Source organism: Larus michahellis, chromosome 4 (assembly GCF_964199755.1).
Source record: "Larus michahellis chromosome 4, bLarMic1.1, whole genome shotgun sequence".
In the NCBI taxonomy this organism is placed as follows: Eukaryota; Metazoa; Chordata; class Aves; order Charadriiformes; family Laridae; genus Larus; species Larus michahellis.
The window spans coordinates 16,413,719-16,441,568 of NC_133899.1; the positions used below are offsets into that span (position 1 = coordinate 16,413,719).

Here is a 27,850-nt window from a genome sequence, read left to right on the forward strand (position 1 = left end):
CGGGGGACGAGAGGGCGGGCCCGCTGGGGCAGCAGGGAGCGTTTTGCCGTCCGGAGCGCTGGGCTGTGAGGAGGATGGGAGAGTGGGTAGCGGGCTGGGCCGCCGCGCCGGGCGCCGCGGGGCCGTGAGGCGGCGCCGGCGGGCGGGGCGCAGAGGCCCAGGCCCGGGGATGAGGAGGTGAGCGAGAGGCCGTGGGGGCCGGGCGCTGGCGCGGGACGTTGCTCGGCGCCGTCAGGTAGGGGCGAGGCGGCTGCGCGGCCCGGCCTCGCCGCCCCAAGCTGCTCTCCCCGGCCGCTCCCACCACCGCCACCGGCCCCGCGCTAGAGGCGCGGCGATCGCTGCAGGCCAGGCCGCCCCTGCGGCGGCAGGGCGGTGGGGCCGGGCGGTGGGCCGAGGCCCAGCGGCGTGGCCGGGGCGGGGCGGCGGTGGCTGCCGGCGGGGCTGTGCCGGGGCGCCCAGCCAGGGCCCCGCTGTGCGCTGCCGATACCTCAGCGCTAAGCCCCGGGCAGCCCGTTGCTCCGGCTTAAAAAAGCGTTTCGGGGCTTTCCTGCCCCGTCCTGCGCATAACCGCCCTGAGAGTCGAGAAGATTACCAAAACTGGGGGCGAGGGGGAGTAATCATTCTCAAAATCTTAGCCTTGCATCGAGCCTTGTGACTTGCAAGTACATCGTCTGTCGCATCTTACCTTGCCAGGTGATAAACAGAGACGTTGCGTTTCATTTTAGCGAGAGGACTCGTGTGTCGCGTTGACAGAAGGGTTGTCTGCAGAGCAGCGATCATGGTGCACTGATGTATAATTGCCAAATCTAATGCCAGAGTATTCTGATAGTTGGTAGTGTTTTTTATTCTTCCTCTAAAGTAGAATATTTGTATCAAATTAATAACACCATACAAAATTTAGTGGAGTTTTTCAGCTGCATTTTTTAAAAATCATGTTACTGGTGTGATCTTATTTGTATTGGACAGTATTTTAGCTGCTATTTTGAAGAAACCATTGATACTTTTTCCACTCATGTCTTATATTCCATTTGTGTAATTCTGTGTACATTGGGCTGCAACTAAATTTACTTGCTCCTAGTTTTAACCTTCCCTTGAAAATTATTTTTAGACTGCTGAAGAACATAACTTTGCATCTCAGCTGTTTAAAACTTGGTATTTAAAGGGAAAGTTCTGTAAGAACGATTTATTTTACCCTCTTTGTTTTATGCTCTGAACCAGAACTACTGACTTGTGTGTTCATGCTGAAACCTGATAGCCGATTCAAACATCTCTGTATAGTTCATGGAAGTCTACTGCAGGGTAGAAACAAAGTTCTCATATTTCAGAGCAAACTTTCTATGATGAGATGTCTCTGTAGTGAGAACAGTGACTCAAGACAGGGGGAAAAAAGGAAGTTTAGGGAAGCTTTGAAGTTACGTGTCGTATTATGGCCTATCTCTGACGTTCTTTAAAACATTTTTTTCCAAAGTATGTAGTGTTGCAGCCATAACTGTGTTTTCCCTATTGCTTCCCAAAATCCTTTGAGCATGAAAATAATTCAGGTAGTAGGTGGAGTAGAAGAAAGCAATTGAACAGGCTCTGACACTTAAATGTCCGTGGTGATGGTCAAGTGCTCTCTGGTATGCACTAAGTTTTGTAGTTCCTGGTATGTTGTGCAGTGCAATGATGAATCGTTGCTAGGCATAATTTGTTTGGTTCCCAAGTTAATTCTTACTGAGGTCTAGTAGTTTATTCTGGCCTTAGTCCAATACATGTGTGCTTTTTGTTCAGCAAGTATACTTTATTTGCAGAATAATCAATTCCATGGGAAATGGCAGTAAAAAAAAAAAATCTTAAAATCAGTGGTTTACATACCTATATTTCTGATATATTGCCAGAACTTAACATGCTTTTTAGCAAGCTTTTCTGTGCCGTTAAAATACTAACTTATTTGGATTATTCTAAAGGAAGGGGATTTGGTTTTTAGAGCTGTATATTTTCTTATTTTTTTTGGCAGGGGACAGTAGTGTTAGAGAAGTTTTTAAAAGAATGCATTTTATATAGTGGTAATGAACTTCTTCATAATGGAAAACCTTTTGGCACTGTATACAGTGGCTTAATTTCTGTGGATGACAAGAACTTTGAAAGACTGGCCATGCACCGTGTCAAGTTATCAGTACATGACATAAATGCAGCTCTTAACATGTTTTCATGCTGAATTCTTCACTACTAAACGTGTGAAGATTATGTAATTCTGCAGCAATGGACCTGCAAGCAGAGTAAACTTATTAAAAAAATAGATATGATAAATAATAATTTTAATAAAAATAAAAAATTACCTTTTTTAAGCTCTTGGACAGACTTGTTAATTGTTAAAATATTGTTATTATATCTTGTTAGTATATTGTTTCCATACATACTTATTAAAATTAAAATGAATTATTTCTAAAAGTGGAATAGGAAAGGCCATGATCTCTGTAATGTCAGATACTTGTTTGCAGTGTATTGGGGATTGATTAACTTTGTGGAATGGCTGCAAAAAAGAAATTTAAGTAAGTGTATCAGCCTTTGAAAGCTGAGAATGTAAAATGTAACTATGAAGAACAAGACAGTATCTATTTTTTTCCCAGTGTCTGGAAAAAGTAAGGGGAGGGAATGAGACAGAACTTGCTTGGAACTCTATTTTAATATCTGAGTAGACTTATAAAAACTAATGGTCATTTAATCATGTTTCCTTGGCGGTGGGGGGGGAGAGATCCTGTTGTGTTCTTCATCAGTTTCCGTGTAAAACACTACTATTTCAATCCAATACTGATATCAGACTCTTTTGTTGGTCATCAACAGACATCAAAGCCCATTTATGTATGTCAAATAAAAATGATGAAAAATATTTTTTAAGTTGAAAACAGATTGACAGTCTACCAGACTTTATCTCAGTGAGGTCTGGAACTGTCCAGATTCTGTCCCTCAGATGTTAATTACTTTGCAGATGGAAACGCTTTGAACCACATAACTCCTGTGAGCTGCTGCAGCAGCGGTGTCAAAGTGTGATAATGACATTGACACCCACGTGTGACATCTGTGAGGACGAGAAGCATGTTGTATTCGGTTTGAGTGGCTCTATGGTACGAGCGCCTCACTGGGAGGCTCAGCAAGTCAGCACAGAGATGTGTGAATTCCTAGTGACTGAAAGATGCTACTTTGCATACATTTCATGTCCTCTGTGGTTCTTAATTACTTTTCTTTGGGGAAAGAGTTTTGTTATATACATTTTAAAAAAAAAAAAAAAAACAGATGATGAAAATAATTACAGTACTACTGGATTCCATTGCTTTCCTATAGCTTCTGAAGCTGGGATCAAACTGAGTAGGAGAAATAGCAATAGATTTTGTGGTGTTTGAATGCCATCAGAGACGGGATCTGGAGAAACAGGGTACAAGGACAAAGAGTATTTGCTTTTTATATACTGAAGTTAAATTCATAAATAATCATTGAGATCCTCCTTTAACTGAATGCAAAGTGTGGCATCAGGGATTACTAACAGGAAAATTTATGTAATAATATATTCTTAACTTGTATGCTATCCCTTTCTGTTATCTTTAGAAGAAGAACAAATCCTGTTAACGTACTGCGGATTTTTCTTCATGTATCCAGTGTCATCTAAACTGTAGACATATATATGTGTGTATGTATTTTACTTTTGTATCTGCAACCATGTGCGATGAAGTATTTTCAAATTGTTCTTGTAATTGTGAACTATAATTCTTAGGATGATGTTTGCAACTAATGTGTTTTCTTCCAGGGTATTGTAATAACTGAAAGTGATATTTTTCCTACTTTGTTGAACTGAATTAACTTTCTAAAACGATAAAAAGAAAAGTCTCCAGGTTTTTCTTCAGAATTGCATGTTGCAATGCTGGCACAGTTTGTTTGTCATACATTGTTTATTGCTTACTGGAATTTTCCATTTCTCTTATTTAAAGAAGTGGCTGTTATAAATTACTAAGTTTTCAATTTTCTGTTGCTTTATTGCATTGACACAATTTTCTGCTTCACTAAATCAAAGTGTTATGTGGCATGACAGATGCAGTACACTTTGTGAAAAATAAGTAGTCACTAAGCATGGGAAAAAATCTTCATAGTGGAAAGCTTCCATAAAATATTGTTTGTAAACTTGAGCAGGATATTTATTCCTGTTCATCTGAAATTAAGATTTCTTTTTCCTTTCACTTATGTGTGTTTTCTGCATGTCATTACACTTTTTCCATAGCGCCTTGACTTGAGGAACTAGATAAGGAGAGGAAATATACAGTAATGACAAGTAGAAATGGGTATGTCTGTGATCAACAGTGCTATGGCTGTTTCAAGACTATGTTCGCCATCTCAGAGTTTGCTGAACTATTTTTACTCTGTAGGAGGAGTGGGGCTAGTCACAGTTTTAAATGATTTTCTGTTGTTTTACTTAAGACTAGCCGTAGTTCCCCAATTTAATTTTGCCTTTTTTTCTTTCTTTTTTCTTTTTTTTTTTTTTTTTATTGTAGGCTTTCTGTTTTGGATTTGGTTCTTTGCAAAACAAATATTGCATTGTTTCACAAAGGTTGGACCCTCCAGTAGAATTTGTCAAGATCAGTGCACATAATCAACAGTTTATTTTTCTTGAAGACTTCTGCGCAGCTTTTAAAGTTTTCATCACAATGAATTCGGGCTTATGGAGTCAAGAAAAAGCAAGTTCATCCTATTGGGAAGAGCGGATCTTTTACTTGCTTCTCCAAGAATGCAGTGTCATAGACAAGCAGACTCAAAAGCTCCTGAAAGTGCCCAAAGGTAGCATTGGGCAGTTTTTTCAAGACCGTTCTTCTGTGGGACACTCCAGAAATATTCCTTGTAAAGGCAAGAAACTGCAGATTGGATTAAAGATTCTGGAACAACCTCATGCCATCCTGTTTGTGGATGAGAAGGATGTTATAGAAATAAATGAAAAACTAGCTGAGTTGCTATTGGCCATTACTAACTGCGAGGAAAGATACAGTCTGTTTAAAAGCAAAAGCAGGTTAACTAAAGGCATCCAAATAGATATTGGCTCACCTGTTAGAGTACAGCTGAGATCAGGAGATGATAAATTTCCCGGAGTCGTTCGCTTCAGAGGACCCTTATTGCAAGAAAGATCCCTAACAGGGATATACTTTGGAGTAGAGTTGCTGGTAAGTTTCTTGCTAAGGGAATATATATTTTATATCATATATATTATCATATATATATCATATATGTTTTATAACATGAGCTAAAAATCTTGTATTTAAAGAGGCAGTCATAATGGATTTTTTTTGAAGCGTCATTACTCCTAAAAATTCTGTAACCATCAGTCTTATCATAAGTATTGTTATTAAATACCTGTCAACACACCATATCACATCAGCCTTGTTAAGGCTTGTTAAGTGAAGCTTGATGAGGTGCATCGGCTGGCAAGAAGACTTCAACATACTCTAACTCTTCCAGCCTGGAAAAATTTAATTAGTTACATCCCCATTGTGGCAAATATCTGACTCTCATATTTCTGTTGAGTACTTTGTTCTTCCTGCACGTGGCAGGAGACAATCCGTAAATGCAGGATTTTAGGGCTGCTCGTTTTGTAGAGCCCTAAAAGTCAAATAGCAACTAGCTAAGATAGAAAACTTTGCTGTTTTGTGCTCCTAGTGAGATATTTCTGCAAAATTAATGTCAACCATAAGCTTTTGAAGGATTAGATTCAGGAGAATGCCACTCTTGTATTAGAAATATATTTTTCAAAGTCCTCTGTAAACTCTTCCTGAATTCTTTGCAATTCCCACTAAGAACCTCAGGGAATATCAGGGCCAAGTGCTTCTGAAAATCAGCGCTCTATTTGGCATCTAAGTGGAATTTTTGAATGCTTAGCGTTATGTCTAGTATGAAGTAGTCTTGTCTTGATCCAGCAAAAATTTGATGATGAAAGCAAGATTTGCACCTGAAGAAAACATGCTTCTCTGAGTAAAAAGGTTTCTGCCTTTTTATTCCGCTAAGACAGAAAGTGTGTACATTTGCCACAAACTCTGGCAATGGAATTTTTCCGATATAATTATAGTTCATCAGACAAATTCTTACTGCAGTTTCTCCAAAACACTGGATTATGTTACTGCTTTTGTAGTAGTCTGCTTTTGCACAAAATACACTGCTTTTTTTTTTTTTCTTTTCTTTTTTTCCCCCTTCCTCGTCCTCCTCCAACACTTAGGAAGAAGGTCGCGGTCAGGGCTTTACTGATGGACAGTACCAAGGCAAGCAACTTTTCAGATGTGATGAGGATTGTGGGGTTTTTGTTGCTTTGGACAAACTGGAGCTGGTGGAAGATGATGACAATGAACTGGAAAGTGACTATGCAGCTCCAGTTGACGCAATGCAGGTAGAACTTCCTCCTCTGGAGATCAACTCCAGGGTTTCTCTGAAGATAGGAGAGAGTATAGAGTATGGGACAGTTATATTCTGTGATGTCTTACCAGGAAACGAAAGTTTAGGATACGTTGTTGGAGTGGACATGGTAAGAAAATAATCTGACTTTAATAACTTTTGCATGTGTGTTATCTAGTAAATTACATGCAATATAGAAGAAGAAACATTATCCACAAGCTACTTCAGCGGAGGCTGACCTAAAGTGGGAAAGAAACATTTGTGTTCAAAGATGCCCCTTGGTGGTAATTGGTTTTTGGCATCAGGTGAATGGTATCCTATTTGATGCGAAACAGTTCAGGAGAAATACTCCGGTTACTCTGAGGAGCCTCCACTGAGCTACTTGCAATGTTAGATGTCAGTCTTGAAGTTATAGAGTTGAGTGTTTGTCTTGTGGGGCCGGCTTTGTTTTGCCTTTTAAAAAAGTCGTCTGGATGTCTTTTTCTTTGTTAGCTATTTTTAAAAGCTTTTTTTCATGTAACTTTGGTTTGTTTGACTTCATTCTACCTTAAAAATAGTGAGTTTTGAGTCCAAAAGTTGATCTTTCAAGAAAATGCAAAGCTTGTCATTAAAAATTATTTCTAGCAACTTGAATTTTTTAAAATGAACAGCTGTTCAATTTTTGGCAGTTAAAGGATGTTGTAGTTTTGTAGATCAGGTGCTTCCACTTTCTTGATTGCATTGCCTAACAATGCACTGGAATTATTGTAATTTGTTTATAAATAATGGATTTTAGTAGAGGAATGCTTGTTAAAATAGGAAATATTTCTCAAAGAACAGTTTAAGTTTGTGTTTGTCTTTTAAGACTGTAGTGTTAGACTGTTATACATGCAAAGTTACAGGAAAAAGTAGATGTTGTCAAACATTTCATTTTTACGTTCCTAAAGACATATATGTGTATTCTGTATGATGTAAGTCTTCTCTTGGGATACATGTAACATGTTTTTCTGTTTTTAGGATAATCCTATTGGAAACTGGGATGGAAGATATAATGGGATACAGCTGTGCAGTTTTGCAAGTGTTGAAAGTACACTTCTTTTGCATATCAATGATGTTATTCCAGGTATGCACTTAAAGAACGCAGACTTTGATGACATCTCAACCTAGGCACAATTATATGATTAAAACAATACTGTGGAATTAATATCCTAAATTCTCTTGAATTTGTTTAACCTTCTGTGTTACAGTTCTCTTCAGTTTCCTCCTCCTTTTGGTTACAGTCTCACTAGTAGAAAAGGTTCAATATTGAACAAAAACTCATGTCAAATTGTATAGTATTTACAATACTGTACAGTTGCGTAGTATTCATGAATATGTGAGTGTCTGTAGCGGGAATCATTTTATTGAAAATTGTTCAATTTACTCCAGGAGTTTACATATCTTGGATCAGAAAGCTGCTCTTTCTGTGCTTGAAATGTATTGATAGTATTATTTATGCATTCGGTCAGTAAATACTTGAAAATTTACAGGAAGACTGTGGAAAAATTCACTCTCCACAGTAATTCACTGAATAGTGTTAACTTGTAACCACTACAGTCACAATTCCTTTTCTGAAGAAAGAAAAGTTTCATGTCAGACTTTTGTTTGCGCTCTGTCTGAAGACAAGTACTAACAGGCGTGCAGTCTTGTACAGCCTGTAGTCTGTAACCATTGCCCTCTGTCTTCAGTTGGGCTAACTTTCCTTATGTTCACCTCCTACTTGTTGGTTTAGTTGAGATGCATGTTTTTGCATGGCTTTTCCTATCTTCTCTGGAGAATTAATGGGGACTCACTCATTTTTGGGAAAAGAGCATTTGTTGTAGATATGTTGGTAGAAAACAAAGTTTAGAATTTCATGCATCTGTTTCCTGTAATGGAAGCATGCAGATACATTGAAAAACGTGAAGTCCATGAAGTAATGGTAGACTTCAGAGTAAAGTGGTTGCTCGTAAAATGTTGGTTTTGTGCCAAAAAAGGTTTTGCCTCACTCAGTTTTAAAACTTTTGATGCTAGACCTTGGTTCAGTTATGTTTCAAGTTGAACTTCTCTGTGACCTAGTAAAAGCATAGAAAAGGGAAACTAATATTCTCTTCGTGTACCATGTCTCAGAGACTGTGTCACAGGACAGGAGACCTCCCAAGCTTGCCTATACCTCAAGAGGTGGTGGTGACAAAAGCTTGTTCAATCATAGTAAGCCAAAGGCTACAGGTACGTGTGGGAATTGTGGTTTTCTTTACCTAGGTAAGATTACAAATTTCTGTTGCTTGGGAAAAAGCGTTGCCTGCGTTTTCTATCACTTCATTTATTATTTAAGTTACGTGTCAAGTTAAATTTCTCTGGACTATTTGTATGAATTTATGTAATCATAATAAGGATGGTAGACAGTTTAACTTAAGACTGCTCAAAATACTTTCACTTTCATGAAAAACAGTTTGATGTTTAGCAAAAATTCAAGAGCGTGTTACCTGGTTGTCTAGAATAGGCAGTTCAGGGCTGCATTCTGTTTTTCGGAAAGTGTGGTGTGTGTTTGGGTTTTTTATATTTTATTTTTTTTTAAATAAATACAGTTTTCTCTTGTCTTCCTTCTGCAGGACCAAATTTTTTGTCCGGGAACAAATCTACTTAATAGTGAATATGTTAGTTTTGTGTGATTCAAAACCAAAATTGAATTCCTGAAATATAAACTTCTTTTGACTCTGGTTTTGTCCCATTCTGAAAATATTCTCAGGAAAAAAAAAAACCCTGGAAGGGAAATAATTTTTTTTCTTTCTTTTTTTTTTTTCTTCCAAAGGCAAAAATAAAAATTCAGTGTCTTTTGAGTTTACTAGTGGCCATTTTTGGTTGTAGTATGCTAATGACAGTATGTTCTGTAAGCTTTCATTCTACCTGGCATTGGATGCTGGCAGAGATGGTCTTCACTGAAGTAACTGCGGTTGTACGTTGGCACAAGTTATAGCTGTGTGGAATTGGATCGGTAATTTATTTGCCTGCTCTGAAATTTTTGCTTTATAAACAAAAAATACCTGCTGTACACTGTATCTCAAATACTTTCTTATATCCCTAATTTATAGCAATGAAAAATTTGCACTTCAGGGGTATTTTTTGCCGCCTTTTCAGGTTGGTGACTTGAAATTTCAGCTTGGAGGATTAAATTGGTTTGGGTTAAGCTGCTGCCTTGTTGCAAGCTTAGGACTGTGTTAGCTTTGATGGGAAAGTTTGCTGCTTTATGGAAAGGCAGTTAGGTCTTTTTGAAAGTATGTTAATTTTTACTATGAAAGAAGCGCGTAGATAACCTTTTGCAAATAAAGATTAATCTCTTCAGTAAAATGTGTTGTTTTCCAGGATCTACCTCTGAACCTGGAAACAGAAACAGATCTGAAGTCTTCTACACATTAAATGGCTCATCGGTTGACTCTCAGCCTCAAGCAAAAACAAAACCCCCATGGTATATTGATGAAGGTAAAGAGAGATTATAGTCTTCCATGTAGGCATATACTTCATTTAAAAAACATAACAAAACTAGAGTGTATTGTTGTTCTTCAAATAAAACAAGTATGAGTTTAAATTTAAAACAGTTGGAATATGTTGTCTTAGCGGAAGACGTGCTATATCATAAAAAGCATCTTGGAATCTTGGAACCCCCATGAAAATATACTCTGTCTTAATTGACAGACCTGTTGTTTTATTCTGCATGTAGGAGATTACATTCTTGGCAACGTATGCACAGCTCTGCGGGAATGCATATGTCTTGCAGGCAAAATAAAAGCTGAGGCTTGGAAGGAAGATATGAAGATACTCCTTGTAGCCAAGTATATAGAGTAATTTTATTTTGCCTGTCTTTTTGTATCTAATGTTACAGATCTAAGGGAACTGTAATATTCTGCCATGCCAGCTAAGCAGTCTGGAAGTAAGATGGAGGGGGGGGAAATCTCACTAAGCATACATGTTTTGTTAGTATTTTTTTTAAAGCTATTTCTGTAAAATCCCTCTCTGAATTCTTACAAGTATGGGTGCCCGTACCCAAAGGATCCATATATCTTGATTAGCTTCCAGATCTAATTTTTTTTTTTCTGGTTAAGTTTTTAAAGTCTGTCTGGCTTAGTGACTGAAGGGTTAAATACTAAAGTATAATATTAATTTAAAATTGTTCTTGGTTGCCTAACAGATGCTGTTCCAACAGCTTGGAACTCTTGTTTAAAAATCAGTTTATTATAGTATTTATTATTATTATTTATTATATATATTAATATTATTAATAATATTTATTATTATTATAATAATAAAAAAAGTAAATATCCTATCTAGAAAGGACTATGGAAGTAAAGGATTAAATAATTTTTTTTTTTTTTTTTAATTTTTGGACATTAACTTCAGTTAATAAAGCAGCATGGAGAGAAGAGGTGATGAAGAAGAGGTTTTTGCTCTGTGAATACCAATTTTGTATTAGAGACCATGTAGAGAGATGAGAGAAGATACAGAACGCTTGTGCTGTTACATCTAGTTGTGATCTCATTTATCAAGCACTGCATTAGTCATGACTTATTTAAATCCTTTATTCTTTATAGACACTGATAGATTCCTTGTGTTAGAACCACAGTATATGGTGATAGAGCCAGGCGAATAAACACTTTTCCATTTGCAAATCATGTCTGCAAGCTATTACTCATCTCTGTATAAGCTGTGACCCAGATCATTTCCTTGGTCAATGAGTTCTTCCTAGTTCTGCCCATCACAGTCACAATCTTTGGGACAGTTAACTTACGTTCTAAGAAAAATTCCAATGTGGGGGAAAAAATAAAAGAGTTTTCAGTCTAAACCTTCCTGTACTTTCTGGCTAACATCTCCTTTCTCTGTGCTGTTCATTTCCGTTGGTTGCAGTAAAGGTGTCAGGGCTACAGCAGTGTCTCTTCAGCCACTTCTGTCTCTCCAGTGTTGCCAACTGAGAAACATCTTCTCATATGTCCCCAGCTGTTAGCAATTCCTGTACAGCACACCCATTAAATCAGATGTGGTTGCGGATCCACTACATTGGTTTGATAGCTAAGTCTTTCCTTTTGTAGAATGGGGGGAAAAAACCCCAACATTTACCGACCTTTTGGTTTTTATTTTAACAGTTGCTGAAGATCCTGCAAAATCTCTTACTGATTCATCTCCTGGATTTGGGCATTCTTCACCGCCACTGCAGCCACCTTTAACAAACTCTGTGTCTACAGAAAACAGATTTCACTCCCTCCCTTTTAGCTTGACAAAAACATCAGCTACTAATGGTACTATTGCACATAGTCCTCTCTCTTTATCCGTTCAGTCAGTCATTGGTGATGTAAATACTACGGCTAACCAGGAGAGTCCGTCAACAGCCGGCCCAGTTGGGAACTCACATGGTCTTGAAGCAGGTTCCTTGGCTGAAGTTAAAGAAAATCCTCCTTTCTATGGAGTAATCCGCTGGATTGGCCAGCCCCCTGGAGTAAATGAAGTATTAGCTGGACTGGAACTGGTAAATACAAATTGTAGTTCGTATCAATATTAACTACATGTTACTAGTTTTGATTTTGAGAGTTGGTGCCTGTATACTTTGCAGAAGCAGTCAGTCTGGAGGAATTTGTCCAGACAGGTTGCCATGTGATCTCCTTATAACATAGCTAAATTCTTAGATGAGCTCTGACTTCTGTGGCTGCCCTAGACCTTACTCTGTTAATAGGCTCCGAGATGTTTTTGTGTCAGAATTGAATTTGTAGGATTGGTCACTTACTTACTTTACAGGAGTGCCCTTTGCTTACTTTGTGGAGATTTTAATTGAAAAAAGGTATTTAAAGGTTCTTTGAAATGCAGATCTGCGTAAAATGCCCTGACTGCAAGAATCTTTATTGGATATCAGTTGTTTGTTTGTTTGTTTTTTGCACAGCAGCAAATGGGCAGCATCAGGATTATGACTGTCAGAGTCACAACACTGGTTTCGAGAGTCAATGGTAGTGATACTGTTGGTTTGACAGCCATGTGCTTTATGTGTTGCTGTGGGCCCTTTTGTAAATCCACAGTTGCTGCAAACATGAATTGCTGTTACATCCTGATGTTTACTCTGTGGCAGGTGCTGCCAAGGTTGTGATTGGCTATCAGTTAAATTAATGTGTAAGAAATTAGGGAGATGGGGTTCTTTATTTTGGGATAACATTCAGTAAAATTTCAGATAAAGCAGTGTACAATTATGTAAAAAACCAAACATCTTTAGCAAAGTAGATGAGAATGTGACTGGAATTTCAGCTGTTACAAAAAATCCCGATGCCTGTAGGGTTTTTGGGTGAAACTCAAGCTATAGCTTGTCACAGGTGTTCTGAGATTGCATCTCAGGATGCCTTGTGTTAAACTGGGGTCCTGGACATGCCTGTCATGCATTTCTGTGTTAAAACCAAGTCATTGTTAGTAAGCAGACAATATACCTTAAATCATGTTACCAAAGATAAATAATGATGACTTCTTATTTTTCGTAGCTAGCTTGTGTTGTGTTTTCCTTGATGCACATTTTGGGTGTTGTGAAGCAGGTATCTTGTGCAGGCCACAGTCATGCTGGAAGTATTCATATTAGCCAATGCTTAGTGATTTTAATTGAGTTTTAGAAGGTGCTCAGTAGTGCATGTGTGCTCTTTCTAATTACAGAAGGAATCTGGAGTGATTAGCTAGCTTAGTTAAGTTCCTAGTGTTGACTAGGTTTAATTCTTGCTCTCTTCTCCCACCTCCCCCAAGCTGCTTCTGATGGAATTTTTGTTTTATTTTGGATGGAATGAAAGTTTAAGCATGAAGAAAAAAAGAGTGACTCTCAATTTCCTCAATAAATCCAGTTAAAGAACACCACAGCTGAAGCTTTGTACGCTAAAATGCAGGAACATTGTATATCAAGCTTCAAAGTACCTGAAGGGTGACTTATGGGTAGATATTTTATCAAATGTCTTACTGCAGGATTCTAGAAATAAGAAAAACAGTGAATTCTCACTTGAATTTTCAGGAAGATGAATGTGCAGGTTGTACGGATGGAACATTTAAAGGAACTCGATACTTCACTTGTGCTCCGAAGAAAGCTCTTTTTGTTAAACTCAAAAGCTGCAGGCCAGATTCCAGGTTTGCCTCACTACAGCCTGTTTCCAACCAGATTGAACGCTGCAACTCTCTAGGTACTGAGCTTCTCTGCTTGTTACTTACTTAGCAGCTGGGAACCGACCTGGGGTTTGGTTTCATTTATTCCTACATTATGTTCTTTGTATTGAACGCTTGAAAGTCTGTTTGGGTATTACTTAAATGAGATTAATGAATAGAAGATTGGTCTGTACAAAACATAGTGCTTCTATGGGTTGCTTTTTTATGCTTTAAAACAAGAAAATGTTAATATATTTAAAGAAATTTCATAAAAGGGATTTTTTGTTATGCCGTACATTTTTTATTTTAGAAGTTGTAAAGCAATCTTGCTGAAAATGGTATTTGCAACTCCAGCAATATGTGATGCATTATCAGAAATAACAACAGTTATTTTTCTATAATGTCAATTAATTTTTTTTTCTAAGTATTAACATGTATTTCTGTGGTGGAAGTTAGTGGTGAAAAACTCAATATTATTTTTTTTTTTCTAACTTCAAATATTTTAGATTTCTTGGGTGATGTTGTATTGCCTGGGACAACAGCAAAGAAAGTGTCTGATACTTGTAAGATAGTGTGAACAGGGCATTTGTAATGAGGAGAGAACTTCATTCCTACTGGATAAAATTAATTCAGTGCTGCAGGCTTTCTGAAGCACTCTAATGTGCGTTGTCAGTGGAATGTAAGGCCTTGTTCACTCTCTGGAAGGCAGTGAGTCTCAGCTATAATAAAATGCTGTTCTAGTCCAGAGAAGGAATGCTTACACTAAGGCAGCAACTTAGCTATAAAACATTAATAGGAAAATCTCAAGGGGGATAAAATTTGAGGCTTTAAAGTGTCTTTTGAAAAAAAAAATTTCAGCCTTTGGAGGTTACTTAAGTGAAGTGGTAGAAGAAAACACTCCTCCAAAAATGGAAAAAGAAGGTTTAGAGACAATGATTGGAAAGAAGAAAGGTATCCAGGGTCATTACAACTCCTGTTACTTAGACTCCACCTTATTCTGGTAAGTTCATAATTTGTATAGTGGCATCCCACGCTAGAAATGCAGAACATGTGATCTTTGTTGTAACGACTGTCTGTCTATTACTGTGCAGCTTACTAAGTCATGCGCTGCAGTCTTTGACACATTACTACGCTCTTCCAATTTGAACAAGCACTGCAGCATTCGCTGCATAACGTGAAGTGCTAATCATGTCCAAATTGTACTGGCCTTTATGTATCTATGCTCTTTTTGACTGTAAAGGGTTGAAGGATGAAAGAGTACAGAACCTGGGGGGTGGAGGGAGGGAAATATTTCTTATGACTTATGTGCAGAATCCTGCCTTGACAACTGTTTTTGTACTCTGCTGTGGAAAGGATACTGGGTTAGAGTGGACTTTTACTATTTAGTACAGCTGTGCTGTCCGCTGTTCATAATTCTCTCTTTCTGAGCTTATTTAGTTTTTTAATTCTTCCTGTGGCTTTGCTTGGTTTGTCTTACATTGCTCAGGCATCTGAACGGTTGTATCTTACAGCATTAAAACAACCTTCCTTTTCTTTTTTTCTTTGTAGCCTGTTTTCTTTTAGCTCTGTTCTGGACACCGTGTTACTCAGACCTAAAGAAAAGAATGACGTAGAGTATTATAGTGAGACTCAAGAGCTGTTGCGGACAGAGATTGTGAATCCTCTGAGAATGTAAGTACAGACATGAACTGGTCTCTGGTCTAATGTAAATTTTATACTAGATCCTGCCGTGTATGTGTTCCTATCGCAAACCCAAAAAGTTTGGCTAGCTGCTGCTGCCAGTCTGTTCAATTTTTTTGTGTGTGTATTTTTACTTGTTCTTCGTGGTAAATTTAATCAGTGCTAACTGGAAATAGTGATTCATTTTTTGGCAAGAAAATATTTTCACTATTCTCTATTTGGTAATGTGATCAGCATAAAGCTGTTGTAAAATTTGCATAGGTATGAGTACAAAAACATTGATAAAAACAGGGTACGTTTGTTCACAGCGTTCGTATTTACATGTTTTTAATGCTGCTGTTCTTGACAAGAAAAGTATTTGGGTTATCTTATGTGGAGTTTCACAATTTGATAGATTTGATGGGGCTGTAAAAGTTTCATTAATTTTTACATGCGATCTGCAAGTGGTCAAAACGCTGCAGAACTTAACGTGAGCTTTGTAATTTCGTAGGCACAATGAACAAAGGAAATATGGCGAAGTGCAAGAGAAGTTATTTGGCTTTAGCTTAATTTTTCTTAAACATGCAAATAACACAGTTGTAGTTCTGAAATTCTGCAGGCTGTCACTGAACAATTTATCACAGTTTTACTTTTGATTGCTGGAATAAAATGATGGCTTCTGAACCCTCGTGTGTGTGTACTTTGCCTGGTGTGTTCCAGGGTTCTGTGGTATATAGGTAGTAGGATACACACCAAATAGCAGAAATTGTAAATGGCTGAGAAGACTGAAAGTCTTACTTTTCCTACGTTTCCACCATGCTCACAACTTTATTTGCACTTTTTGTAAAGTTTTAGAGGAAAAGATGGAGTGCTCAAAAACGTCAGCTGCTTATGTCAGCAATACAGTTCTATATTTTTTTCTCAAATATTGAAATATTTGTTTTTATTAACAACTCCCACAACACTGCTGTTATGTGACATTCTGAAAGCGATGTATTGAGCGTTGCAAATTAGAGTGAAAACAAAACAAAAGTAGTTGACTGACAAATCGGAAAACAGTTATCCTGTTTATTAATGTTTAAAAAGAGCTCTTAAAGGTTATGCAAGAACACTGAGCACTGCACTAAATTTATACTGCATTAAAAAACCTGGAAGCCAGATTGAATATGAGGAGTCAGTAAATAGTTTTGAAGAAATACTGTACACAGTTAAAAGGAGGATCTGAGAGCCTGTATTTCAGCATTTAAGAGTGGGGTTTTTTTTCTACTTCTCTGACTTGATCGCAAACTAGCTAATAGCTTATTAAACCCATTTCTCTTAGATATGGATATGTATGTGCTACAAAAATAATGAAGCTGAGGAAAATACTTGAAAAAGTTGAGGCTGCATCAGGATTCACTTCAGAGGAAAAAGGTAACTGGGGATGTTTTCCTTTCTTTGAGATTTGTAAGAATAATAATATGAAGGAACTGAAATACCTTGCCATATAATTGTACCAGAACAAAGCATACAAATATTTCTCTGTAGCAGTAATATCTCTGCCAGAGATTTCTGTGACCATTGGGTGGTAAAAAGCTCTTCTCTGCATCCTCGAGTCCGTAAGGAGCCCTGGCTGAACCGCTTCTGCCGTTAACAGTCTTTCACTGAATGGATTTCTTTTCTTGCCTTCCTGTGCCCACGTAACTCCCTTCTAGCTGTTAGGGGAGATCTAAGGCTCTTCCTCAGAAATTAAGACTGATAAGGCTGGGGTCTTTGTCCTCCTTCAAAATGTCACTTTGGTCGCTGAGGAATAATCTTTCCACTACAGCATCTCATTGTCACAATGGTTATGTAGTATTTAATAAATAAAAAGTATTAATCATGTTATAAAAGTCAGTTCCCAACCTTTTGATCTTCTGCTGCATATAATGATTAATTAGCTTTGTATTATGTAGCTGTTTTGTTTTTGTATGGGAGAACACTACTTTCTTTGTTAAATGCTAAATGCTGAAAACCAATATTTATTGCAGTTAGCGGCAGGAAGAGAAATACACCAGAAAACTCTTGGTGTTGGGGGAGAACAGTCCTCGGGGAAGCTCGCGTTGGCTGCATTCTTGGTTAGACAGCTCGGTCTCTAGTTTAGATGAACTTTGTACTATTGTGTGGTTTTTATGTAAGTGTTACTGTCGCTGCTCCTCACTGCTTCTCTGCAGTTTCACTGTTTTCTTTTGAAAGCTTTTATTTCTCCTGGAAAAGTTGTGTGGCGCCAAATGATTCCTCTGAAATACAGAGTATCTTTTTGATCTTTATGGGAAAATGTTGTTACGCTGTTGAGCCTGTGTCTTTTATTAGGGCCATTTGACACCAAAAGAGTAAACAGAGGTTTGTGTCATGAAAATATTCATAGTTTGTCATAATCTTATTGTGTTAATAAAGCTGTAAAAGAAACCTTTACTTTTTTCCTACTAAAATTTTGAAAACTTTCATTTAAAATCAGTCTTGAATAATGTATCTGGTTTTGCATATTAACAAGCTTTTTTTTTCCTCCCTCTCCTAGATCCAGAAGAATTTTTGAATATTTTATTTCACCATATTCTAAGAGTTGAGCCACTGTTGAAAATAAGGTGAATCTCTTTTCTTTGTTGAACTCATCTGTTTGTAGAGGCTGATGAGGAGACACTATCTGCTGCCTTTCAAATTGAGATAGCTCTTAGAGCACCTTTGACTTGTGGTTCATATTTCTACTAAGATTCAATATATGTTGACAAATGTGACACGATTTCCTACCTTTTTTGGTAGGTGGGTTTTGCCTCGCTGGTGTCTTGTTGCAAAGGTTCATGAACATAGTTTCATGAGAACTGGACAAAGATCCCCTGTCCTGGTGCTGTCTGCATGAGAGCCTCACTGTCTTCCTGTTAGTTATGCTGCAGAAGGGCTGCTGTAAGAGGACCCTACAGCACTACTTCTTGTGGCCTGCAGCTTACAGCTGCTTATTTCTGGGAGAAGCTGCAGAGGTTTCTGGGACAAACGTTGAATCAGCGTTTAAGCCATGGAAACTGATTTGCATTTCTTCTTTAAGACTAATGAAAATATTTCAGTGGTTTGCCTTGATCAAGTTTGTCTTTGACCTCAAAACTTAATTAAATGGGTAGCTTAAGCCTTTGTCCCTCTCCCTACCCATATAAAATTGTGTTGTGGTTTTGTGGTTTTTATTATTTGTGGGGGTTTTTTGTGGGGAGGTTGGTTGGTTTGTGGTGTGTGTTTGTTTTAGTGGGTTTTTTGGGTGGGTTTCTTTGTTTGATTTGTTTTGGTTTTTGTTTTGATTTTTTTTTTGGTGAGGATGAAGACGTTTATCCAGACCACTTACTATGGCATTGGCATTTAGTGTAGTAGCCTGCCTTCTTAATGTTTGCCTAGGTGTGGAAAGCTTCTTAACAAATAAGAGCTGGACAGCCCTTAAATCCTTTTTGTGAGTTCTCTCTTAACTATCTAGCAACACTAGCCATCTATGTCCGACTTCCACTGTCGGAAACAGTGTAGATATCTTCTCAGGCACTTTGTTGTTGCTGGCTTTTTTTTTTTTTTATACCAAAACCCCAATATATTTCGATGCAGAGGGGATGTTGTATAGACAATTTTCTGGTAGATGTTATTTTCCTAGTAAAATACATTCATCGTTACAGTACGGCTTCAGAATCTTGTTTTTTTGTAAATCTGTTTTTAGATCAGCAGGTCAGAAAGTACAAGACTGTTACTTCTATCAAATTTTTATGGACAAAAATGAGAAAGTTGGAGTCCCGACAATTCAGCAGTTACTCGAGTGGTCATTCATCAACAGCAACTTGAAGTTTGCGGAGGTTGGTGACAGCTGTTGCTTTGTTAGAAGTGATGATACCTAGGTAGTGGCCCATTCAGCAATGGGACAAAAGTAGGATTTGGTGCGTAAACAAAACGCGGATGCGTGGGAGATGGGAGCGCTAGGTCAGTGGTGCAGGTTGCCTACACTACAAAAGTATTTTAAGGCTGACTTGATGACATGTATCTTTTGGCTGAATGGACCAAATTACAAAAAGAAAACTTCTTAGCTACTGCCAGTAAGTTGTCTTAAGGACTAATATTCTGAGATCCCTCTGTCTGTAAAAAGCTTTGCAAAGGGAAGATTTTTTTTTTCCTCTCTCCCGCCCCCCCCTCCCCCGCAATGAGGAAGCATAGTCCAGTATGTTTAATATCATACTTGTGCATGACTGTGACTTAAAACATTTGATAGTAATTCAGATGCCACTTTACTGCTTGGGTTTTTTTAGCTGTACTTTCTCTCAAAGACTTAATTTTGGTTTACTTACCATCTTGTTAAGTTTGAAGTCAATGGGCTGCAAGTTTAAATAACATGAATATGTTTATTGCATCTCTAAATTGAGATAATTATCTATCTCAAGCTCATTACATCATATTCTGGCATTTTACCTAGGCACCCTCTTGCCTGATTATCCAGATGCCTCGGTTTGGAAAAGACTTCAAAATGTTCAACAAAATTTTTCCATCCTTGGAATTAAATATAACAGACTTACTTGAAGATAGTAAGTATGTAACATTGTGTTGTGTAATAAAAGAAAGTTGTTGAGAGTGACTAACAGTGAAAGTAAGTATTCCTGGTAGTTCTGGGGGTTTGGTTTTTATTAAATATTGAACAAGGTAATGCAAGATGTTCAGGCTGAGGAGAAAGGAAAGTTTACTGGCTAGAATGCTTTTTTGTTTTTTAATCTCATGTCAATTAAAAGCTATAATTCAGAAGAATGTAGAGAATATAACTTGCTTGATTATGTTTAATTGTATAGATGCTCAAGAATTAAAATTGAGTTATTATGTATAATTACCTATGATAAGAGTTAAAACTCAGTTATTAGCAGCAAAACAATTCATTAATATGGCAGGCAGGAAATCTTAAAAGCTAAGTGTAGCACCAAGATTGGTTAACAGGACAATGATGATTAAGTTTCATTAGTTCAAGCAGTTTGTGCTGCTTGTTTCTAAGCTTTTTTTCATTAGTTAATCAAACTGGAGGAGAACCTGAGATGATGTAAACCCACAGCATGTAGTGATGGTGCATTTTCAACTCTAAACCTATCAGTTGTTTGGGACCTAAATTTCTGATACTTGTCATCCACTGACTTTTTCATTGCATTACCTAGGAAAAGGTTTTATATTTGAGATAAGAATTAATAAAACTGCTAAAATTTATTAGAATACTAATTGTTGAAGCTGTAATGGCCATGACAATGAAAGAAAAGGCCATCAGCTTATGCTGGGTTTTTTTTCTGGCGTTGACAGACATAGGGGCTGAGCTGGCTGTACCAATACCAATAGAGAGAACAAACTCAATTTCAAAGTGTGTTTTTACTTGTTCATGTAGTTCATAAAACTTAATTTTTATCATCTTCTGTTTTGCAACTTACCACTCGAAAGCTTTTTCTCTTATGTCATATTATGTCAAGGGGAAGAAGTTAAATACAGTGGTACACTTCTGCTTTGATTTGCAATCTGGTTTTAGCTTTTTTTAATGTAGTGTTTTTCTCTATTTAAAGTAGTAATCCTCCCTCCTTTCCATACCCCTTGTCTTAAAAAACAAAAAAAGCCTCCCAAAATTGGAGACTAATATCTTCTTTAAAACTGCAGCTCCCAGGCAGTGCCGTATATGTGGAGGACTTGCTATGTATGAGTGCAGAGAATGCTATGAAGATACTGATATTTCTGCTGGGAAAATCAAGCAGTTCTGCAAAACATGCAACACACAAGTAAGTTGTTGGCTTTGTTATTCTACATGGGTTTAACCCACATGGTACATGCTGTAGCAATCACAAGAGCATAGTAGGACTTTCTCACCAGCAGTAGGGGAACTGCACCCACTAAGTGAATTGTAGCCTTTGGTGACAAACCAGGAACGCCACGTGACCCTGCAGTGTATTCATCAACGCTTTCTTACTGAAAACATGGCAACTGCCAAATCCAGGACTGAATACAGTGGAGAAGTAGTAATCATAGGCAGCTTGGAGTCTGTTCCCTGTTGCCTGCTTTAAATCCTAACTTTATGTACATGCTACTTTGCTTGACTGGATAAATTGATGACATAAAACTGTTTAATTTTGAGAGCGGTTTGGTAACTGGCATGAAGCTGCCATAGTCATGGCTTGTTTTCAAGTCTGAGCACAGTACAGTGTTGTTGCATTAAATCTGACCTTCCTTCTAACCTTAGATTTGCATTTTCTGGGCAATATTGAACTGTACTGGTGGGGAAAAATAGAAGAAACGTTTAGCCGGCTACTGTTACTGCATTTCCTTCTCTGTTCAGCAGTAATGTTCTTTTTAGCTTTGTTTGCCACTGACAGAAATAATTTTATGGGGTGCGTTTTCTCTTCTGAAATATCACTTCAATTGTAGGTTCATCTTCATCCCAAGAGACAGAGTCATAAATTCAATCCATTGTCACTACCTAAAGATCTGCCAGACTGGGATTGGCGACATGGCTGCATCCCGTACCAGAAGATGGAGTTGTTTGCTGTTCTCTGCATAGAAACGAGCCACTATGTAGCTTTTGTTAAATATGGGAGGGATGACTCCGCCTGGCTTTTCTTTGACAGCATGGCAGATCGGGATGGTAGGAGATGTCTTATTTATTCTTACTAATTTTTACTTAATTTTTTAACATGTATTACTGTTTTAAATTTCAGTGCCTATTTCTTAATGTTTTGGGGATATTACTATCATTTAACTTGACGTACATGAAGCTGGGACACTAATCTTGACTCAGCCTTACCTCAGTGCATTGATTTCATAGCAGCCACTGATTTGCATCAGCTGAATTTCACCTAAATTGGATACCTTGGTAAATAGATGGTAGAGAAGTTAAGCGCAGAAGTTTTTTAGCAAGACTTCTTACACATGTTTCTATACTTTGCAAGTTTGGCAGAGAGAATCCCCTTCAAATAATCAATTGCAGGAATATGTTCTGTCAGTCTATATTTAAGCAGACGTACACAATTATCAGGTAGTATGAAAATAGTTTTATTGCTTTTGCTGAAATGACTTAGTGTAGGTTGTCTTTAGCATAAAAAATAGTCACACATTGCACCATTTATGCAGTTCTTTTGAACCTCTTTAGAGTTACCAGTGGAAAACTGTTACCCTGTAATAACACAAATGTCAGTAAAACAAGTGTTCTCTTAGATTGTGCTGCATTGAACAGAGTCCTTATTTAAGCACTATTTCATTCTGGTGTCTGAGAAAAACAGGAATACATGCAAGTGTCAGACTCACAGTAACAGTTCTTCGTACGAAGAATTCTTGAGCCCCTCTGTTACAGTGTGATTTTGGGGAGTGGGGGAGAAGAATCGTGCCTCCTATTAAAAATGAAACTGCTACAGGATTAAAGTCTCCTTACAACAACCAGAAGGCAACGAAGCTTTGTTTTGGAGTGCTTGGAATGTGTACGACTGAAGTCTGTAAAGAACCACTTAATTTCAGGAATGTACATCACATTCCTGATGTATCCACATCACTAGATGTATCTCCTGTTGAACCTTAGGGATTTTTGTATCACAAATATTTTTCTTCAGCTAGTGCTATAACCTAAAAATGTCTGGTGGGGAACAGTATCGTGGATGTCCATACTTCTGTTGTTTGAATTTGTTCATTTCTACATGGAAAATGGGAGTAGCAAACACTGCCTTAGTCTTGCAAGTCAGGTACAGACACTCGTGCTTTATGAATTCATCAGCTCTTACCAGTTGTCAGTAGCATTTGAGCTGGAGTACATTATTACATTATAAAGAGTAAATAGATGTCGATGCTATCCTAATCCGTTTCTCTTTCTTTCCTTATGGTTAAAAGGAGGTCAGAATGGCTTTAACATTCCCCAAGTTACCCCATGTCCAGAAGTTGGTGAATACCTGAAGATGTCTCTAGAAGAATTGCACTCACTGGATTCCAGAAAGATTCAAGGTTGTGCACGAAGACTACTTTGTGATGCTTACATGTGCATGTATCAGAGTCCAACGATGAGTTTATACAAATGAACAATGTCCTCTGAAAAACTGAAGAAACAGTATAGAGTTATCGACTATTGCATTTGCTGCATTCTTTGGTTAGTTTTAATGCAACCGTTGCTGGCAATGGATGCGATGACAAGGAAGAAGTTGACTCTGAGAGCGAAAGGATTACTGTTCCAAAAACTACACGTGGAGTTCTGTAATTGAAGTATTTAAGCATTTTGCACTCTGGGAAGTGTGTGCTTGTGTGTGTTTGTTTTATAAACAAAGTCTAAGTGAAGTTACTAAAACTTAAAGCTTTAAGTGCATTGATTGTACACAGGCTTTTTTGAAATGTTAAGGTGGAATTCTATCAGGAGAAACCTCCTTAGTCCGTTGAGAATGTAAAGATACAGAGTGTCTCAGTGCATTTCTGTGGACGAAGGATGATGATTCTCTTGTGTTTCTGTATCCTCCCCATCCAGCACTTCTCCCCACCCTTGATCTTTTTGGCATCATAGATTCTGTCTCTTGAAGAGAGAATAACTTCAGTTTCAGTCAGATAAATTTTAGACTGCTCATTGCATATTAATTCTGTTCTGTTAGCTGTCCGCTACATTCTTTTCAGTTCACACATTTGCATCTTCAAAAATTAACATTAAAGATCTGAATTCCTATCTTGTGAAAATCAAGCACACAGATTTGCTATCTGTTAACTTGCAATTTTTGGAGAGGAAAAAGAGGAGGAGAAGAGGGTATTAAGGGGAAGCGTAATTGCTGAAATATAAAATTAGCAGTGAAAGTTAACAGATGTCTCTTTCTAAGTGTCTATTTTTAAAGAAACAAAGCAGTCTGGAACAGAACAGCAACTATATACAAATGATTGGAGGACAAAACAATAAAATAGTGGATTGTCTCAGGGAATGCTACTGAAGTGGATTCTAGTCCTTGGTAAAGCAAAACTGACTTTTCTACAGTACATGAAGCTACTACCTGGGAAAATGTTATACATCTGACTCTTCATTTCAGGATTACTAATGAATAGAGGAAACTATAAATAAAAGTAGATCAGAGTTTTACTGTATACCAAGTACCTAATGCAACTGAACTTGAAAAGCTGCAAAACCCGTGTTGATGTAAAATACTACACTTGGAAGTCTGTGGGTTCCTGTTTGCAATGAAATACTGTTGTTTTAGTTGCTTTTTAGCTAATTCTGTCTACACTGACTAGCAAACACACAACTCTCTCTCTCTCTCTATATATATATATATATACACACACATACAGTAAAATCTGGTTGTACAAATTGCATATATGTGAGCTGTACATTTTCAATTCTGAGATGTTTTATATGGAAAACTTCCTTTTTGGGATCAAGTCTGTAGAAGGACAGGTCACAAAATATAACAGAGAAAAAGCTAATGTTCTAAAGGTAATGGAGACTGATCCATATTGTAGAAAATGTGGTTACTGGTTCTTCTGGGAAAGCTTGAAACCTTTCTTTGGGACATGCTCCGCCACAGAACAGTACTAGAGAGAGATTTGAAAATTATGCTTGAAGGACTAATCTGTCTAAAGCGAGGGGTGCTGAGAGAGTTGATCTGCTCCATTAGCCACTGTGTGAAGTGTGCTCTAATTTTTCATCTCAAGAGCAAGGAAGTTATTAAAGTGTCACTGTTGCTTTTGCCTCTAATAGTCTCCTGGCTTCCATGTTCCCTTGCCTTATTTATCTAGTCTGTACTCCTTGGCAAAACTCTATTTCTTTAGTTTCAGTACTACTATGAGCTTTAAAAAAACCCCTCGCTTTAGTTTCAGTATTGCTATGAGCTCTTGAACTCTTTCTCTCCTGAAAAACTTCAGTGAAGCTTTAGGATATGGATTCTGTAACCATCTGCCAGGGGAGGGGTTATTGTCCATTGGCTCTTCCTTGGCTCCATGCCACCCTGCTCTGCCTCAGCAGCTGCAGGTGCTCAGAGGTGTCAACAAAGACACCACAGAAGTATCTCCTAGGCACTAGAATGTACAAAGACTAGCTATAGCTCTTGCCTCGGCAGCTTGTACTAACTAAAATGGGCTCAAGAACACTTCAGTCATCTGAGCAGGAAGTATAGCCCAGCCGTGGCTGCACACTGAACTCTGGCCACAGCCTCCAGGTACCTCAAGCGATGTTTTTAAATAGAGCTGTTTGCAAAGCAAAGGAAGAAGGGCCTTGCGAAAAAAAGGCAATAACAATACAGCAGGCTCTCAACTTGCTTTCTACAAAGTTTGATACCTTCACTCCCCCAGCACCATCCTGACTCAACATGGAAGCAGTAGCAAGTGGCGCCCCCTCTGTCCAAGGAGCAAACATAAAGGCTTTACAAAATGAACAAGCACAAACCTATGTACCAATGAGACCAATCTGAATGTCTGGATTTTTTCTCTTCCCTGTCCCTAGATTTGTTTCCCAAATACGGCTTCCACTCGTGTCATCTTCTCCCTCCCCTCCACCCCGTCACAGATACTGTGTTATACCTAGAGTTAGAGTTACCTCTTCCTGCCTGGACTTGGAGAAGAGCCGTGGAACTGTTATGGCCAGACGTGGACTTGGGAACCGTATTAAGAAGCAAAATACCCACTTTCTTTCACAACTGCAACTATCCAAGAATCCCATTTTTTCAGGATACGTATTCTATTAGCAGAAGTGAATAAAAATAGATGGGTGTGAATGAAGTTCTTGGCTTCTTGCTTCCAATCTTCTGGCCTTTGACTGCAAATGGAAAAGAAGTTGTGTGCACTCATACTGTGCTGCATGTAGACAACGTGCAGAAAAACCGGCGGGAGTTTAAATGCATTACTGTGGGTGCTGTTTGGTGACAAATAGTGTGTTTTGAAATGCAGGCAGTTACTTTACAGCCTGTATTTTGTAGTACTTCATATTATTGCAAAACAGTAAATAGTTTTGCAAAGAGTATATGATTACATGGCCAGTTATTGCTTATCAGTTCAGAGGGCAGAGACACCTATGGCACACAGACACAAAAAAAAAATTGTTGGTTTTCAATGATTGAGTCATCTTTTAAGCCAAAAAGCATTGTTTTATGGTGTACTGCATTGGATTGGAGATAATCTGGCAATGTAGATGAAATGTTACAGAAACTAACCTCAATTTTTATTTCCTTTTTCAGAAAGGAGTATACAGACAGAAAAGTGGTTTCACTGTGAAAGGAAAAGTATAAAGGAACTTGTTACCTTATAAACTAACTTGTATACAAGGGTAAGAAACTGTTTTTAGCCTTCAGCATGTATTGTAGGGGAACTGAATAAGCTATTTTGAAGAAACGGCCTGCATTTTAAAGCATTTGCTGCTGCTAAATGTAATGCCCAAAGATTCCAGTGACTAAGCACCCGACTTTTATGTGTTTAATGCATTTGGGAACCTCCCAGTCAGTTCTCTCTTTTTTTTTTTTAAACTGGTGAATGTGCCCATAAATTACTAGCACTTAGATGAGTGCTTCATGGTTCGGCTCTTAAGTATTGCTAACAATGGCCTTAACCTGAGAGTAGGAAAACACGTGGGAAATGGGGTTCCTGACAGCCTGTAAAAACATAAAGTTGCATAAACTTTCATAATGGGGGAGAAAAACTGAGCCCTTTTACACAACTCTCAGCCCCTATATTGATAATAATTTTTAGAAAATGAGTAAAGCAAATTAGCTCAAATCAGTAGAATATTGAACAAATCACTGTGCCACTAAATGCTTGCTTATTTTGAACATAGAGGGGAAAGAGAAAAGGGATTAGTTAGAAGTGATGCCTTACACATTGCTAAAACAAAAATCCAAACAAAGAAACCCCAGACCCACAGTAACCTCCATCAGAATGTTTGTCTTTTGGAGATAATTGGAAGATAAAACACAAAGAATTTGTATGTTCAGTAAAGGTCTTTCTAATATCTGTGATACCGATTCTATGCTCTTGCCAATGTAGTGCTGTGTTTTTACTAAGCAGCCTGTGAGTGTTCCATTTTAAGCAAATACTATGTGTAACAGGAATTACTCTTACTCATAAATGGTTCATTTCAATGCACTTATTTTTCTTGTGCACTTTATACTCCACTGACTAGCTGAACTTGGTCACCACCATCCCCAACAATAGCCTGTTTAATACAATGCTAAGGCACAACATGCTGCAAACTGGAATTTTATGGTTTCAGAACTGAGTGGGTGTAAAAAGCAGCTTGAAAGCTTTGTGTATTTTTACCACTGTAACAAAGCATGTTTTTCTCTGTTCTTGATGTTTTGCTAAATAAACATCCCATGTTTTGTGCACAAATAGTCTCTTAAACGTACAAAGGCTGTCTCCAAGAATGAGTTAGGGAAACAAACTGTTATATCACGTTGCCCTCAACTAGCCTTAACTCCCCCCACCCCGCCCCCCCCAATGGTAGACAGAATTAGCTGCTGCTGGAAAGGAATGTACCATGTGCTCTCACTAATAATATTAATTAAAAATATTATTCTTATGGCTCTATTCATTTCTTTGGGGGCTTGGAATTTTGGGAGTGTGTTGAGCTAGTTTGTTTTGTGTACTTACCAAGGGATTTCTTTTTACGTATTTTTGATGATAGTCTCTTAATTTCAACATTTCTAGGAAACTTGGGAATTGC

General features: G+C 37.9%; 2 protein-coding genes across 10 annotated transcripts in view; one reads left to right on the forward strand and one right to left on the reverse strand.

The window, feature by feature from the left end:
* Positions 1-4: 4 nt before the first annotated feature.
* Positions 5-27,706, forward strand: CYLD (CYLD lysine 63 deubiquitinase). 5 transcript variants are annotated; one of them, XM_074583114.1, is made up of 18 exons: positions 226-693; positions 3,583-3,664; positions 4,521-5,180; positions 6,227-6,394; positions 7,396-7,501; positions 8,527-8,625; positions 9,760-9,876; positions 11,532-11,911; positions 13,415-13,580; positions 14,401-14,542; positions 15,091-15,213; positions 16,523-16,614; positions 17,738-17,804; positions 18,905-19,037; positions 19,649-19,757; positions 20,854-20,972; positions 21,616-21,832; positions 23,065-27,706. In XM_074583114.1, exons 2-18 carry the CDS (start codon positions 3,659-3,661, stop codon positions 23,247-23,249), a joined length of 2,889 nt encoding a protein of 962 aa, XP_074439215.1. In that variant the 5' UTR covers positions 226-693; positions 3,583-3,658; the 3' UTR covers positions 23,250-27,706. The 5 variants fall into 5 exon arrangements, with proteins under 5 accessions (XP_074439216.1, XP_074439215.1, XP_074439218.1 ...); XM_074583113.1 differs by having other exon boundaries at positions 227-693; positions 6,227-6,529; XM_074583115.1 differs by lacking the exons at positions 226-693; positions 3,583-3,664 and adding an exon at positions 5-177 and having other exon boundaries at positions 6,227-6,529.
* Positions 22,220-27,850, reverse strand: part of SALL1 (spalt like transcription factor 1) — a 248,287-nt gene continuing 242,656 nt past the window's right edge. For 4 of the 5 annotated variants that reach the window (XM_074583110.1, XM_074583111.1, XM_074583109.1 and 1 more), the window contains one exon: positions 22,220-23,267. The gene's annotated coding sequence lies outside the window, so the exon portion shown is untranslated. The remainder of the gene's footprint in view (positions 23,268-27,850) is intronic. The other variant, XM_074583105.1, reaches the window with a different exon arrangement.

What these genes read in the sequence shown, in the direction of transcription:
- CYLD (XM_074583113.1), top strand. An exon ending in TATTAGCTGGACTGGAACTG is followed by an intron (nt 11,912 to 13,414) that starts GTAAATACAAAT and finishes TTGAATTTTCAG; the next exon opens with GAAGATGAATGTGCAGGTTG. An exon ending in GCAACTTGAAGTTTGCGGAG is followed by an intron (nt 19,038 to 19,648) that starts GTTGGTGACAGC and finishes CATTTTACCTAG; the next exon opens with GCACCCTCTTGCCTGATTAT.